This window comes from Equus quagga, chromosome 13 (assembly GCF_021613505.1).
Source record: "Equus quagga isolate Etosha38 chromosome 13, UCLA_HA_Equagga_1.0, whole genome shotgun sequence".
Taxonomy (NCBI): Eukaryota; Metazoa; Chordata; class Mammalia; order Perissodactyla; family Equidae; genus Equus; species Equus quagga.
In genome coordinates, this window is record NC_060279.1 from 4,592,182 (window position 1) to 4,610,388 (window position 18,207).

An 18,207-nucleotide genomic window follows, 5' to 3' on the forward strand; every position below is an offset into this window, starting at 1 on the left:
TGGACTCGTATTTACAAATTACTGTCTGCTCAGATTTACAAATTATTCAGGTCTCTTCATATCTTTATAGCTAAATTGAGCTCTGTAGAGAAATGACTAGGGAAGTAAGAACTCTGTTGTACAGCATATCAAAGCAAACGTTTCAAAGCCCAAATACCCAGATTACAGTTTCCTTAAAGGGGATCCGTGAGACTAGGTGTAGGCCATTTATAGGTTAGAAACAAGTGGAAATATTAGAAATATTAGGTTTCTTTGGGGAGACTAAAGAAGAGACCTGAGGAGCTTAGAAGTCAGTAAAGGAGTGACCAGTTCTAGAAGAAAAAGTGCCCAAGGATCCCCTGGCAAGGAGGAGGTTGGGAGTAGAGGACACATTGGCAGCAGGCAGATAAAGTACCGGCACATAAGTCATGAAAATAATCTAGGGTCCAGGATAAAAGACTCTGTGTTTTGGAGAGGCAGAACATGAGGTTAAAACCAAGTGGACCTTTGCTAAGTCAACTGTAGTTTTATTGTTCTCCTCTCTTAGTGGAAGGTAAGTCATTAGGGAGACCAGTCTGGAGTCTTTCAAAGAAAGCAAGAGGAATTGGGTTAGCAGTTTTGGGAGATGGAAGTACAGATTTCCCATTAGCAGTTCCTGACACATTGTTGAGGGATTTTTTGTTGTTGTTGTTTTAAAAATTCAACAGAAGGTATTCATTGTATTCACTTTTCATTTTGGCTTATGTTAAAAGAAACTAATTCTCCAAGCATTTATTCACATTATAAATTATATGTGTCTGTGTATACATTTAAAAAAGATGTAATGTATATGTATCTTACCTGCCTTTAATATTTCAAACTGCTAGCAGAACTATATGTTTAGTATGTCTAGTTGGAATTTTCAGTTCACTGTTTGTCTTTCCTAGTTTGCTATGTGGTGACTTCTTTTCCTAGCTTCATTTTTTTTTTTTTTTTTTTTAACCGAGGGGGGAAAAAAGCTACCTACAACCAGTCTTAAAAGTAAGCAAATTCTTCTTTAAAAAGCACTGGAAGCATTAAATAAATGGCTCAAGACATTGTTATAACTAAACTTTGATTTTCAAAGTTATAGAGCATCACTGCTTATACTTAAAGCATGCTATTTGTTTGCTGCATCACCTAGTGGGTCTAGGATGGAGACTCTTACATCCCTAAAAAACATTTGGGAGCTCAAGAGAGAGACTTTGAAACAACAATGAAGTTGGGTGGATTTTTTGTGATTTTTCTGTTTTCTTAGCAAAATTTGACATGTATGTAATCTCTCTCTTTATGGTAATTTCTTTTGAAGTATAAAATGACAAACTTTATACCTGCATAATAATTCTTTATATTGCTAAAAGCATTACTATTTTGGTGACAATAAATAAAGTATTTGTATGCACCTGAAAGAAGGCACTACGCCATTGAGTCTCACAGTTTATTTGTCAATGCATACTCTTCTACTTGGTACTGGAGAATTTTTTAGGAAGAACTAGTGAGGAGAAACTATGGTGATAACTTGAATTGCTTATTAAATCTTAGCTGCTGATTGGCTAATGGAATAAAATTCTTCATAAATAGAGTGTATGTTAACAAGAGGTTAGTATCTTAGGCATGATTGATTCCTGAAACAATAAGCCGAATTTTGTACCCTTATGATCTCTGTACAAGAGGCTGAAAGTTATTTGGTAGTTTGTGTAATTTGCTGCCAGTGTCATTGAGAGAAATTTTGTGTGCTGCCAGCCTCAAATCTATCGCTATTGAATCTCTACCCAGATACTGTGCCTCCCCTTTGGTTATAGTGGATGAAGTTTTTATGCACCTATCTAAAACCAGTTCCTTCTCTTATCCACTGTAACTCATCTCCTTTGATCTACTCAAGGACATCATTCCTGCATTTGCCCACTTCTTTTCATGCATCATCTTTCTTCCTCCTGCCAATTGAACATTGTCCATCCTCATACAAACATATGTATTATCTCCCAAACCAAAACAAACAAACCTCCCGTCACTCTATTCCCCCACCATCCATCATCTCATTTCTCTGTTCCCCATTAGCAGCAAGACTTCTGGAAAGAGTATATAAATGCTTTTTGTCTCTATTTCATTACCTCTCCTTTCTCTTGAACCTGTTCCAGTCAGGCTTTGGCCTCTGTGATTTATTGAAACAGCTCTTGTCAGGGTCATCAACATCTTCCAAGGTGCAAGATTCAGTGTTTTCAGTCAGTGGCTTTTTCATTATGTCAGCAGCATTTGACACAACTCTATCCTTTTTGACACAGTTTCGTCACTTAGCCTACAGAACTCACCTCACTTAGTTCTTCAGCCTCCTCACTGGCTTCTCCTTACTCTTTCTACAGCTTTTCTTCCTCTTAAACATTGGAGTCTCCCAGAGTTCAGTTCTTAGACTTCTTTGTCATCACTTACTTTCTGGGTGGCATAAAGTAACATCACTGGTGACATCCAAATTTACTGGTGAATGTTATCTTCGGTCCCTACTCAGTTTCTCCGCTTGGATAATTGTTAGTTCTTTTCTTCCCTCTAATACTACTTGCTCCTTCTCCACCACAATAAATGGTAACTATTTTTCCTGTTACCTAGGCCAAAAACTTTGGGATCACTCTACATCCAAACTATCAGCAAATTCTTCTGCCTTTACCTGTGATATGTGTCCCACATCCAGATACACTTCTCCCTCTGCACATTTGCTCTTGCTCTTCCCTCTGCCTGGAACACACTTCCTCCAGATATCCTTGTGGTTTACTCCCACATGTCCTTGAGGTCTTTGTTAAAAAGTCATCTTATGAGAGAAGCCTTCCTTAATGACCATACATAAAAGAACCCCCTCCCCCACGATCTCTATCCCCGTTACCTTACCCTGCCTACTTTACTTAATGAGTTATCCTCACTTGACACATACAAACACACACATGTATATTACATATATTTGGATGTTGTGTGTTCACTGATACCTGTTTTCCCCTCAGAACATAAACTTCCACACAAGTAGAGACTATGTTGTTCAATGTTTTATTTCTCCCCAGAGCGTAAAACAATGCCTCATACATAGTAGGCACTCAATATATCTCTGCAGAATTTCATGTTATGTTTCTACTTTTTGTCTATGACCACTGTTCCAGATGAAGTTTAAGAAAATATTAAAGATTATGTAAGTATTTTTGAGCTTAAAGAAAAAGTAAATGACAATTCTAACATAAAAAGGAACATTTTAGCTGAAAAATATGTAACTTTCATTTTTTAAAGTGCTCTCCACTAATAAATTCCAAATTTTTCCAAATGCATAACTTTTTCATAATTTTAGTTGAATTTTAATTATTATTTGATGGAAATTGGTAAAGTGATTTTTGTGTATAGATTAGATGAGATGACTGATATTTTTCAATTTTTCTTTTCGTAGTATCATTTTGTTGTAAAAAGAGATGAAATTATGAGAAAAAGAGTGTTCATTTTTAAATGTTTTGTTTATGGAAGACTTTATTTTCATTCTGTTTAATTATTTAAGTATTCTTTGAGAACCATATATGTCTAATTCATCATAGTTAAACAGAAGCATTTGGGTGTGTAAGAGTATATCGTTTATCGCATAACTTAATGATCAGTAATTTCTTTTTTATGAGTAAATTGTTTTTAGTATTCCTCTGTCAGGCATGTGTTTTATTTATATCTTTCTCTCTTTAATGTATAATCAAATTCTTACTATTTTCTATTTCATTGCTGTCTTTTCACTTTTCTTTTCTTATCTATGTCAGAATTTTTAAGGGGGCCTGAGATAGCTTTGCTCCGTAAGCGCCTGCAACAACTGAGGCTTAAGAAGGCTGAGCAGCAGAGGCAGCAAGAGCTCGCTGCACGTGCCAAACAACAGCCTTCCACTTCTGATCAGTCTTCTCATGAGGGCTCTTCACAGGACCCTCATGCTTCAGGTTATTAATGTCAAGTGTCCTTAAGCAGCTGGTAAAGTTGGTTTTTAACACTGCTACTGTGTAATAAGATGCTTCCCTTTTCCTCTTCAAAAGGAGAGCTGATGTGCTTGCAGCTTGTCCCTGCCTTTCTTGCATATGGTGGTGTTCATCACCACACGGCTAGGGGGACAGATTGGCAGCAGCATTTGGCAGAGATGAATATAAAATAATCCATTATTTTATTTGTAATATATTTGGAGAGAAGCAAATATTTATTAATTTTATAAGTGAACTACTTTCTAATAACCTAGTGAATTCAGAGCCTGACTTGATCATTTCTGTTGAAATTTCTTACATTCTGAAATAATATCTATGCTTCTGGCTCCTAGCTCTTCTTCATTTTTTCGCTTTGAAATTTAACCTGTCCCTATTCCCATATAAACCTAGCAGTGCTAGATTTTAGAATTAGAGTATTGTTTGGCCATAACTAGCATGCTGACTCTGTCTTCCCCTTCTGTAATTATTTGACATTTTTCAGCATTTGCTTCCTTATTCTTCTACACATAATGAGCTTTCTGATATGTAGGGCAGCAAAAGTACTCCACACTCTCATGTTCCTACGCTTATGCTATAAAACTTTGATAAAACAGTAATAATTGGTACCACTTTCCTTTTCATTGAGTATTTTAATGGCCCAGTTCTTTTATGGTCAGAAAGCTGATGATGCTCAATAAACATTTGTTGAAAGAATTAATGAAAGATATAGTGTAAAATAATTTGTCAAATTAATTCTTTCAAGATGGATAATAAATAGGTACTCCCTATCCTGTACTATAGGTAACTATAGTAGGTGCTATAAATTTTTATTTAGGAGCTAGAGTGTGTCTGGGTTCTAATACTAATGAGATTATAAAGCTTTGATGTACTTTGTTTTGCCAACCTAAGGAGTGATGATTTGGGCATTAATTATTTTGAGAACTCTGATTTAATTACTTGGAATTAATTTGTATATTGGTAGAACTGGACAAACTCCACTTTATAAATATGTGTTCCACTAAGTGCTGTGGTAACAAAAGCACATTATATAATATCATAGTGAAGTAAAATAGATTTAAGTTATGTAATATAGGTGTGATGTTTGGAATAAATTCGGACCTGATTTTTAATTCAGTGTTATGTTAATAGAGGGAATATCAATCAAGCAAAGATGCCTCTGACTTTTTTTACTATAAAGCAGTCTTTTCCAATACTTAAAACTAAAAAGAAAGTTTGATTCAGTTACGCTCATGACATTTGATGGTAAGACGTTTTGCTATGATTTTGTGCTTTATATAAAACTCTAGCTAAACTATTTCAAAAGTAAAAAACTAGGCAACATAAAAACACATAAGAAGAAGATAAAATGTCCCTACATATATAAATATTTTATTCAAATTTAGCAGGTAACGAACCAAGTGTTAAAATGAATTTAAGTGTAAAATAAAACTGTCTGCATTAACAGGTAAGAAACGTACATTGTGAACATTAGAAAAATATTTTGAGACTCAGCCTTTCATATTTAGTTCACCAATTTGAATTGAAGTAGGGTTTTTTAAGAATCAGAAAGCTTTAGGGTGATTATATGGTCTCTGTGAAATAAGATGCTATTTTCCCAACTGTTAAATATCATTCTTATTAAATAGTATCTGATTTGGTAACCAGTTTATTTGTGGTAATCTTTAAAAAGCTAAAGTTGAGTAGACACCTTGCCAGTTTTGAAATTAAGAAACATGTTATCTTTACTTTGTGTTAAACAACATAATGGGCTCCTGAGGCTGACCGCATGGACCATTATTAGAGGCCCTTAGTGCTATCACTCAATGTTACATTGCTCTCTTCACCTACAAGGTGAAGCATCTGTATCATACGTTTTTAACATAGCGTTCATATGAGACCTTAATAAGTCTAATTGTAACATGCCTTGGGTTCACTTGATAGTGCTACTTTTACTTTATTCTGGCCTCACGTGTCACAGGAACACTATTTGGTAATTCTCTCATGCTAGATGTTACTACTAAAATCATCTATCAGAATAGAAAGCACCAAAATTAACATTCTAGATTTTAATTTATTAACAGTAGAAGAATGTACAATTCTCATAGATAAAAACATTTTCCCATTATACCTTGATATCTGTAGAATATCAGTAACAGATGATAATGTCAATAAATGATACTTCCATTGTCTTCTCACCCATTTAAATCTTTTAGGTATAAGATATTCAAAGGAGATATTAATGTGATTTAGAAACCAAGAAATTTGAACAAGTGTAGAATTTCTGAATTACTGCATTGTCTAGTAAACATTTTATTCTCTTTTCAAAATATAAGATTCTTCAGAATCTTTTGTGAACAGCTGACTGTAAGATGAATCTACAATACCTAATTTCTTTAGGAAAATGGGATCAAACCATCGAACTGTTTTGTAGAAATAACCTACATTTTAATGAGATCAAATAGGAAGGGGGACCTGATGCTAGTTAGTCATAATCCCAGATAGAATTTGTTTATTTAGTTGTCAATATTTCTTGGCAATTGAAGACTGAAACATTATTCCAAGGCACCAAATGGTATCACTCTCAGTTTCAAGTTGCTGTTTAAGATAAACTATATAAGGTGGATATTAAAAGATGTTTAAACAGTGGTTTTCCTTTTTTTTCTTTTCAGCTGTGAGCTCTTTTATCAGAGTCTCCTGTGGAAGTTCTAATATAGAATATGTAAAAGTGGCACTAACATAAAATACGTAAGGAGAGATGAGGAATGGTGGCCCTCTTGCCTGCCCCTCTGGCCACCCATGACACCTATGCTGCCCAAACCTCTGTTTGAAAACCACTGTTCTGAAAGAATTTTTGGCACCTATAAATTATAATTCTTCATAGCGAATTTCCAAAAATTTCACTTTTCAAAGTCAAAATAGATTACTTTGAAATGTTTTTATTTCATTTAGTTTTTAAAAACTGCATTTTTTCCTCGGCTTTTAGGAAATACATCATAACTCATTTCTAGCTTTTCAGTGATTTTTTTTCTTTCATCATAAAGAGATGAATTTGCCTCCATCAGATTACTGGCTGAGTTCTTGTCTCTGGCCCTGTGACTAGATGACCTTGGGCAGGTCATTCGGCTGCTTTATGCCTCAGTTTCTCAATTATTAATTTATTTAGATGGTGTGGCCTGCCATAATTTATAGAGATGGCATGAGGATGGGGTAGACAATACTGTATTTTATAAATAAAGTTGTTGTACTCCTAAGTAGAGCCGTACACATAATGTACTATCTTAATTATAGTATCTCTTACTTACTACCTCAAAATGTCCTCATATCATGGCCATGTAAGAGATTGATAGCATTCAGGGTTTTGAATGAGCTGTATGTATGTTTATCAGATGAATGCCATTAACAGCTATAGCAGAGGCATTCAGCATATGGCTGATTTTAAACCCAACTCTGTTTTTCCATTTCAGGTCCCCCGAAGTCATGGGGTGCTGGCTCCTGCTCAGAGTGACAACACCCTGTGGAGTCTGCTGGCACTGGCCCGACCACCACAGAGCCCCACTGGAGCATGGAGCCAGCTTAGAGAGGGCCAGGTAGGAACTGTTTTTTCACTTTATGGCACGGTTTTGCCAATTGGAAAAGAAAAAAAGTAATTTTTATACCCCCAAAGGGTATAAAACATTGGTGATTATTTTTGAAAAAGGGCTTTTCAAAACTGAGCCATATTGGAAAAAATCAGCACTTACCCGATCCTATGCAGACAGTATCTGATTCCCAGCACTGTCTGTGATGACAGTCCCATGTAGTACTTCTCAAATGGATGCCTGTGATCCATGTTTTTATCGTTTGTAAGCAGTTAGTAAATCAGGTGTGATGCTGATCTAGCTCTGCAAGCACTCCTGAACTATCTTGAAGGCCAGAGTCCTGAGCAAAACAGTGAGGAGTCTCTTAGAACTTGAAACATGGGAATGTGCTTCATATTTTTCAGAACAGCTTCCTATCATTATTTTTCATTCAATTCCATGTTTCTGAAAAACAGGAAAGTAACAGTAATGTTAATTGACCCTTTCCTATTGCTACCTAAATACTTAACATGGATTATGTCATTAAGTATTCACAAGAACAGCATGTGGTAGATATTGTGATTATATACATATCCCCATTTTATAGATGGAGAAACTGAGACTTAGAGACGTTAAATAACTTGCCCAGGGTTACGGTATTACTTAGTGGAAAAGCCAGATTTGAACCAAGGGAGTCCTTGTTATTTACCTGTTAGACTATACTTCTTTATTTTTTTCTACAGTTGAGAAAATTCTGATGTTAAGGGGTTAAAGAATTTCTTCAAGACCAAAATGCACATTTTTTGGAAATATATGGTAATTGGCCATGAGACACCTTGAGCTTACCACTGAATGAGCTTTTGCCTAAAGTTTATCTCTACCTTAAAAATAATAATAGTAATTCTAAACACTTCCAATAAGCTAACCAACCATATTGCATTTTGTAATGTTATCATTGGACCATATGGTCAGATTTTTATTCTGTAATGGTGCTTTCTGGAAGATATTTCACAGAAGTGGAGTAGAGTATGCAGACAACTGAAGCAATCAACATTGAACTAATGATTGTATTTTCCTTTAATATTAGCTATTCAGGTAGTTACTCTGTTAATATTTGGAAATATTTCTGTAAAACAGAAGTTATGAATATTGTGTTTATGACTATCCAGTGGTATAAAAACATGTTACTTCATATGTTTATGTGACAGGAAAATAATCCTTCCAAAAACAGTTGCATGGTACCCAAGATTAAAAATAGAATGGAAGCAATGATCAAGAAGGGTTCCTTCTTAAAGATTGGTCTTCAAGATGGGAGAAACAACAGATAATTCCCCAGATAGATGCACTATCCATTACAGACTGTAAAACCAAAAAGGATACCCTTTGGTTTAATACTATCTGTCCAAACATAAACTTCATTAATATTTTTAAATCCTTCAGGAGTTTGAAAATATACAATTTTGTTGAGATGACAACACTCTGGATCCTTGATCAATGTCCTTCCTAAATTTTATTTAAAAAATAAAATGCACATTATTTCATAAGATTTGTACTTTCCATAATATTTATAGAAAAATTAAATATTTGATAAAGGATTTGTGGGAGAGTTGATAGTTTTCTGAGGGCTCTTTCTTATTAAATGATAGCACAGTGAAATGTGTAACAAATCCAAATCCAAAAATATTTCATAGGATACTCTCTAGGAAGATTTTCCAATATTTATTTCACTGTGACTCACATTTTTGTTATTTTTCTTTACTTTAAAGAATACAATTTTATTTTTCTCTAAAGGCCAACTTACCTATTCTTCAAAAACAACATGGATCGTGGGGGCCAGCCTGGTTGCATAGTGGTTAGGTTCACATGCTCAACTTCTGCAGCCCAGGGTTCGTGGGTTCGGATCCTGGGCGCGGACCTACACACCACTCATCAAGCCATGCTGTGGAGGCGTTCCACGTACAAAATAGAGGATGATTGGCACAGGTGTTAGCTCAGCAACAATCTTCATCAAGCAATAAGAGGAAGCTTGGCAACAGGTGTTAGCTCTGGGCCAATCTTCCTCACCAAAAAATAAAATAAAATAAAATAAATAAAAATAGGAATGTTGTATATAACTCTGAAACGGATACAAGAGAAGTCTTAAAAAGGAAGGGAAAGCATGAATAAATTAGGGAAGTAATTGAAACACCATCATTCCTGCTTTCTTTTTTGCATAGTACAGATTTGTTGAACTGAATGTTCTGATGAAGAGGTGATAAGGAAGGATAAGTAAAAGGTATTACTAAAATGATGATCATGCTTTATCAAAATATAGTAATACAAAAATCTGTGAGCAAACTGGTTATATCAGAAGGTAGACGATTTAAAGCTGATACAAGTGGTCCCAGTAGCAGGATTCAGACTTTTTAAATGTACAAATGGAAGCAATTATGTAACATAAAATTGCTGAAAATCCAGAGTATATTGGACTACTTCTCTTAACTGTCGAGTTAAGAACTCTCTTAACTCAAAATATCTACTTTCAGGGGAATAAAGTGCTGTTATGAGTAGGAACTGGTGATCAGCCAAAAGTACAAGGTTTTTGTTTTATTAAACAACATTTGCTAAGAATTAGAGCATAGGATTCTAGAAACCAGGAGAGAGCTGTTCTTGTATTCTTACATTTAAGGCGGAGCTATGCTTGTTATCCACATATTCCCTTTTCCTCCAGCCCCACTGAGACACTGAAAGCCAAGCCATGACTAGTACTTACCTCTTTCTATTCCCCAGCGCTTTGCTTAGGTCCCTGGGATGACCAGGAAGAAAGGAGAAGCTTAGGCCTAAAGATTTTATGACTTATCCTATGTCACATAGCTAATTATTGTCAGCAGTAGGGTTAGAATAAAGAATTAATAACTCCAGACCAGCATTCTTTCCATTTTATCATGCTGCCTTCCCTTTGTAACAGTGTTTTTCAAACAATAGAACCCATTTATAAAGCAAATTCTTTCATAGAAACTCACTGTATTGAAAGGATAAAAATAAAATGTTCTGTTTGAAGCCAAGGTAGAAAGCATGAAGCCCAGACCATTAAGCCTGCTCTTTGCCTCTCTTTTCCTTTTCCTACCAGGTACCTAAAGAAACCTAAGCCTTCACGGAGTATAGCTTTAATAGGCACAACATACCATAGAATTTTTAAAGTTATCTATGTTTCTGTAATGGTATTATAAACCATTTCTTTGTCTAACATCTTCACTTGAGCTCCTTTTTCAGCTCAAGGTGTGTGACAAACAACATCTTGCAAAGTATAGAGAGCATCACATTTCATGCTTTGAATCCTCCAATCCAGCATGAAAGCCATCGTAAGGAACTGGAGAGGGAGTTTGAGAAGGGGAAGAGTCTTCTATTTAGTGAAGGAGATACTCCATTTTTATTTTATCTACCTTGCACCTTGTGCCTGTGCTAAATGAATTTGATAAAAGGTATATGCATGAAAGTAGAAGAGTATTTTCTCAACTCATTCTGAAAGTTGCTAAGTGCTTGCCTGGAATAACATATCTTAAGCACATGGCCCTGCTTACTCACTGCTTGGGAAATACACCACAGTACTTACTTCTATTCCCCACCCTTATACATTTGTTTCTTAAACTTAGAGATGATCATGACATTGCTGTGCAGTTTTCTGCTGCTTACTTTTAAGTTGAAATCTCATTTTTGTTTCAGATTCTCCTTCTTCTGTGGTTAACAAACAGCTTGGATCCATGTCACTTGACGAGCAACAGGGTGCGTGCAACAGGAGATGCGCTATGCCCATCCATCCATAGTTTTATTGCAGTGCATAAACCAAGCTCTCTCTCACTTTTTCATAGCATTTCATTTTGGTCTAATAGTCAGTATTCTGTGGGCTAAATTACTGTAGGTGGTATTGTGCACAAAGGGCCTTCTTGGCCTATACAAATTATTTTCTGTGTAAGCTAAGTTAATTTCTACCTTTGACTCTTTATGCCAACTTTGTATTCTCTTCCTATAACAATATTGTAATGGATGTAAGCTATATCCATTTTTTTATTCTAGGTATCTATCATAAAATTATATAGAGTTAACCTAGAGTTAAGCTCCAAAGCCATCAAGCAGGAGAGAAAATAGCTTCCACTGTGTCCACTTGCTCTTTTTGAAGTAAGAGAGGTATACACTCAACCTCAAATCCTTGAGCAGAGCCTGATGAGATAGACAGATCACTTATTTATCAGGCTTTCTTACCAGCAGGTCCAGTATAGCACAGAGAGGGATTGGTAGAGGGAGATATTCTGACAACAACAAGGGGCAGCTAAAAAGAAGGATGGCAAGAGGAAGACTGTAAATAAGCAAACAGGCTGTTTAGAATTAGGGCAAACAGCTTTGCTGTCTCACCTCAGAATTTGCTGGAGGATTCTAAATTTATTATGACATAATGAAAGATAATGTTAAGTCATCAAGAATAACTTAAATAATATTCACTTTTCTTTATTTAAAAAGAGACATGATCGCCTAAAAGATTTTACAAATATTTTTCAAAAAATTAAAAACTAGCTTAGCAATAAGGTCATAAGCTTTAGTTGACTGAAAGTTTACATGTGTAGGATGACTCATTTGTCAACACTATTGGGGAAATTAAATATAGCTGAAGTACCTATTTGGTCCAATAGATCTAATTTTAACCATCTTCTGGGAGAAATATTCAGAAACTACTTTTAAAACAAATTACAAAACTCCTTCTGTACGTCTGATCTTAAATTATTCTTTATAGAACTAAGATGACAAGTATTGCTTTAGATTTTTCTGTTCTTGAGAATGAATGAATGAATGAATTGGTAAATGAATTCTATAACTAAGAAGTTAAGCATGTTTTATCTTTTAACACTTATTGTAGAGGTATTAACAGTGAAGAAAAATTAAGGTAAAACACAATTATAGTGTCATAATATATTGTATTTCCGTTTAAAACTACTCTCTAATCAAATAATCTTTTTTTGTAAGGATATATGAAAGTAAATAGTGTGACTACCAGAGAGTTTGTGGCCAGATTCAAATTTTATTTAATTACATAGAATAATTTCCATAGAATTATATTGAATATTATATTCAACTTAAGTTGGTACTTAATTTGCATGATACAGGATGTGACAGAAAGAGATGAATAAAGGATAACTCCCGTATTTTTGGCAACGATAGCTGAGTGAATAATGATGCCATTTACTAGGGTAGACTAGTTTGGAGGCAGAAATCAAGAGGTTCTTTGTTCTTCTGGTTGTGTAAAGTGTGATATGCCTTTTAGTCCTGTAAGTAGAGATGTTGTATAAAAGGTCAAATATTGAATAGGTTTGGCAGAAACTGCATCAGAATAGACCATTATTAATGTAACTTCGAGATGAGTCCTCTGAGCAGAAATTTTCTAATGGACAGTATATCCAAATACATTAAACTCTGAGCTTTTACGTGGCTTTTTGTTCAGCAGGGTTACATCTTTTAAAGTACTAAGGACTTCCACATTATAGGCTTACACTAGCTCAAGAGAACTTCTACTATAAAAATTAAGAGAAACTGCCTACCACCATCTTTCTCACCTGGACTGACAGTAACCTCTTTGCTGTTCTCCTCACTTCCACTCAGGCTATAGTCTATTCTCTACCAACAGCTAGAGTGAACTTTGAAAGATGTAAATCTAATCATATCCTTCATCTGCCTAAGATTTTTTGTGTCCCTTTGCCCTTCAAAACAACCTAAATCCATTTCTTGGCTTACACAGCCCTACATGACCTGGCCCGTATCTCTCCGACCTTCTCTCAGGCCGTTCTTCCCTCACTCATTAAACTTTTGCCAAATACGTCTGCTTTGAGTTCTTCTAACGCTCTAAGTTCCTTTCCCTCTCAACTCCCTTGTATATGCTATTCCCTCTACGAGAAATGCTGTTCCCTCAGCAACTTCTACTTATCAAATCTCATTTAGATAGTACTTTCTCAAAAATAATTTAACCTAATCTGAAGTAGTTCTCCCTCTTTTTCTCTTTATGACCTGCTATTTTCCTTCATTGCATTTGTCAAAATTGGTAATCATACATTTCTTTAGGGGATTGTTTGTTTAATAAGCTTTCTTTCTTCCTATTCTCTAAATGTTGTTTTCATTGACTATAATATACTCAATGCCTAACACTGTATCTGTTACACTGTTATACATTAAACAGAAAGTATTTGCTGAATGAATGAGTAAATAAATTAATTCCTTAAGCAATGAGATGCTGTAGAAATTGTTTCATCTTGGGAGAAACATGACCAGATTTACGTATTGGAAAAGTCATTTTGGCAGCAATATAGATGGTTGATTGGAAGGGAGTATCATTGAAAACAGCAAGACGATGTAAGGGACTATTGCCATAGTCCAGGTGAGAGATGATGATGGATCCAATCTAAGGCAGTAGCAGTGGGAAGTGAGAAGAATGGACAGATTTTTAAAGTATTTAAGAGGTAAGAGTATTTAAGGTGGGACTTTGAAACTGATTAGTTAAAAATGAATAAGAGAATGATAATCCAGGTGTCTTGATAGGGTAATAGATAGTGATACTGTCAACCAAGATGGGGATTTCAGGAGGAACAGTTGGTATAGGGGAAAAAAATACATGAGATTTTTTTGGTATGTTGAGTTTGAAGTACCTTTGGATATCCAAATGGAGAATTCTCATAGGCAGTTGGATGGCTATATGATTCTGGAAGTCACCAGAGAGGAGATAAAAATTAGGAATCGTCAGTTTACAGATAGCAGTTGATACCATGGGAGTGGATAAGATTGTCTGTGAAAAGAGGAAAGCCTGTACTATGAGAAGCAAGCAGAGAAAAGGGTCTAGCTAAGGAGACAGAAAAGGAATGAGCAGAGGAATAGGCAGAACAGAAAGAATGCCATATCCAAAACCAGGGGAAAACAAAAGTGCGAGAAGGAACTGGTGTGTAGTGCCACAGGAAGCAATGACGTCAAATACGAAAAGGACTAAGAAATGTTTTGTGAATTTGGTAATATGTGGATTATCAATTTCTTTGGCATTGCAGTTTGAGTGCTATGGTGGAGGCAGAAGCCAAATAGCAGTGGTTTGAGGAGAAAGACTAAAAAAAAAGTGGAAACATTGGTATATATACAGATGACTTTTTCAGTACGGTCAATTAAGAGTGAAAAGATAGGGGCCAGCCCAGTGGCACAGTGGGTAAGTTCATGCGCTCTGCTTCAGCGGCCCAGGTTCACAGGTTTGGATCCCTGGTCAAGACACGGTGTGGTGGCACTCCACATAAAGCAGAGGAAGATTGGCACAGATGTTAGCTCATGGCCAATCTTCGTCACAAGAAAAAAAGAATGAAAAGATAGAAGAAAGGTAATGTCTTTGAAGGGAGTTGTAGTTTCAAAACTGAGCTGTTTATAGAATGAGAAAGAATCTTTGTAGAGGAGGTTAAAGGTATAGGGAGGGGAGGATAGTTGATGTACCCAGATAGGCTATTATTTCAAGTTTTAATCTTTGTCAAGACTCTTGTTCTCCATTTTACCCTGCAGAATGGAAAAGTTTTACCCTGCAGAATGGAAAAAGTAGTACATCTAATAAGTTTTCTTTCTGAAGATATCTCTGACTAATGATTGTTAAGCATATTTTAAAGTTCTTTTTCATACTTTTAAAGAGACACTAATATATGTTTTTTTAATTGATAATTAAGTTTTATATTTACCTGACAGTATTCACCACTTTTTAGGTGACCAGGCACTTTTACATGTTGTTTAATTTAATTTCCTGTAGTGGTTCATAGATTTCTTTATATGGGATGGGTTACCAAGAATAAAATGTTAATAATAAAAATTTTACGGGGGCTGGCCCCATGGCATAGTGGTTAAGTTCAGTGTGCTCTGCTCTTCGTGGGTTCAGATCCTGGGCGCAGACCTGTGTACTGCTCATCAGCCATGCTCTGGTGGCAACCCACATACAAAATGGAGGAAGATTGGCACAGGTGTTAGCTCAGGGCTAATTTTCCTCAAGCAAAAAAAGAGGAAGATTGGCAACATACGTTAGCTCAGAGTGAATCTTCTTCACCAAAAAAAAAAAAAAAATTCTAAATTTTAGTGGGTGTGCTTCACTGAAAGAAATTGTTTTCTTTCAATAATTATATACACATTATTGAACTGGTTGATTGCAATCAGTGTTTTTGCTTTTTATGTTGAATTTTTAACAAAAGCACAACATTTGGTAAGCAAAAGCATATTTAGTCTAAACCTTCTGAATCATAAATGCAGCTGCCTGGTTGCCTCAATAGTTTTTATTTTCTTTGACCAAAATACTTTTTTAAGAAACAAAATGGTAGGGAAATAAGTGTACAGAATGTGCATTGTTTTTATCCTGTTGTAACATACTTTCTAGTACTCTCCAAATTTAGGGCTCTGTGCAGACATATTGACAGCCCTTCTGTGCTAATCAGAAACTATGTGAATAAGGACAATGATGTCTGTTATGCATGTTGTTTAATTTGAGCAATATGTTTTTATGAGTAGTTTTGATTTTCATATTATGCTTACTATATTAGGGAAAAAATCCTCTTCTGACATATATTTCTCTTGCCTATTTAAATTTATTAAAACTAATAAATTTTTCCTGTTAAAAATATGTAGGCCTGCAATTTCCCCTGATTTTATTAAAACAACAACAAAAGAAACTTATGATCTTAACATTTAATTTTTGAGAGGATATAAGAAAATAATTTAGGCCATGACTAAAGCAGTTGCTTTTTATTCATTACAGTGATAAGTGCAAGTTGATAATGCTGAGTTTGAAACTTATGATTATAGGCAATTGTGCATGTGTCAGACACTCATTTTCTATTCTAGATTTAAAGAAATATAAATGCTAATTTGTAGGCTTTACAAATAAAAGTGTTGACTATTCATTGTATATTATTTTACCTAAGCAGACTTCTTTTGATGTTAATAAATGTATACTTATAGAAAGAGATTTGTGGATGATCAGAAACCAGTGAAACGCATATTACTGATTCTGCTAGGGTAGGTTTGGAAATGGAAATATTGGACCTTTCATGGATTAAGTATGTATTCCCTTAAGATTATACATTGTCGCCAAATTGAAATTTCATTTTAGTAATATCATCTTGACAGGATTACGTCAAGTAGTATTTTAGATCACTATTAAATGTACTTTGATAATTCTGATTTTTATTAAATAATGATTGAAGCCTGTTATATTAATGGGAAATATCAGTTCAGTACTTATCACACTGGAATATATCTGTAAATACTGTATTTTAAATTCTAGAGAACAAAGTTAGTGAAATCAGACTTCATTCTAAATTTTTTATATTCCTTAGAACACATTATCACTGAGTTGCTTAGAATGAAGTAACTAGTCTCCTTTTCCCAAATACTAAGTCTAGATTCTTGCAATTAGTGATATATTTGATCTTTTGGAAGTTAAACCCTATTTAATTTTTATTGCATATGCTTACTTGTTCCACTCTCCTGTTAACCAAATCAATACTTGTATCTCCAGTTAAATTGTTTTCCAACTCGGAATTGTCCATGATGAAAATAACTGATATTTATTGAGTTTTTAATATGTGACTGGCACTGTTAAGAATTTTACAAGCATTATCTCATTTGTTTTAATTTAATGAGGCGAATACTAATATTATCCTCATTTTGCTGGTGAAGAAACCAAGACTCCAAGAAATTTGTAAGGACACATCAAATAAGTGCTGGAGCCATATTTGTATGTCTGTTTCATTAATTCAGCTGATATTTAAGCGCCTCTTTACCTTGTGGCAAGTTCTGGGCTCAGCACTAGGCTACATCAATGAAGAAAGCTAGTGCTCCCTGTGCTTGGAACATTTAGCTGATTAACAATAACAGTATTAATAATAATAATAACACCACCACTACCATAGACACTTTTTTCACATTTTCTTTGGGCCAGACATTATTTTGAGCAATTTTTGTATGTTAATTTACTTAATCCTCACCACAACCTTACACAGCAGGTACTGTTATTATCCCCATTTTCCAGATGAGGAAAATGAGGCAAAGAGAGGTTGAGAAACTTGGCTAGGGTCACACATGGTATGTATGTCTAAGTGTTAGAAATGTGATTCAAACCCAAGCAGCTTGGCCCTGGTGTCTGAGATCATAAGCGCTATGCTTTGCTTCATCTAACAGTAAAGACAGATGATGAAAAAATAAATGTGTGATGAATGTTATAAAAGAGAAAATTAGAAGGTTCAATGGGGAACATATAAGAGTGAGTCTTTGTCTTTTCTGGTAGGGGGCCAAATAAGGCATCCTGGAGGACAGGACATTTAAGCTGAGATCTGAAAGGTGAGTGTAGTAAGTTGGGTGAAGGAGAGTAAGGAAAGGAAGCCTGTGTGGAGGCCCTGAAATCATCACATTAGCACGACGAGAAGAGTCCCCCTGTGGCTGGAGTGTGCCGAGGCTTCAAGAGGTACGTAGGGCCCAGATTGAGAAGGACCTGTTGGACATTTTAAGGTTTTGGGTTTTATTTTAGGAAGAGTAGGAAGCTAATGAAGGATTTAAAATAGGGAGTATGGCCTGATCTGGTTTATTCTGAATAGAGTATGGAGAATTGATTAGGAGGTTCTCCTAGTAATAATTTTGACCCCATGAGAGAAGTAACATAGGAGAGATGGGAGACT

At 35.2% G+C, this 18,207-nt stretch overlaps 1 protein-coding gene across 9 annotated transcripts in view; it reads left to right on the forward strand.

The window, feature by feature from the left end:
* The window catches only part of DCAF6 (DDB1 and CUL4 associated factor 6), a 146,937-nt gene that overhangs the window by 82,620 nt on the left and 46,110 nt on the right, over positions 1–18,207 (forward strand). For 3 of the 9 annotated variants that reach the window (XM_046681511.1, XM_046681508.1, XM_046681509.1), the window contains exons 11-12: positions 3,768–3,938; positions 11,213–11,272. The exons of 3 other annotated variants lie outside the window; for them this stretch is intronic. In XM_046681511.1, coding sequence (XP_046537467.1) covers positions 3,768–3,938; positions 11,213–11,272 — 231 coding nt within the window. The remainder of the gene's footprint in view (positions 1–3,767; positions 3,939–11,212; positions 11,273–18,207) is intronic. 3 more of the 9 variants (XM_046681516.1, XM_046681510.1, XM_046681512.1) reach the window with 1 other exon arrangement.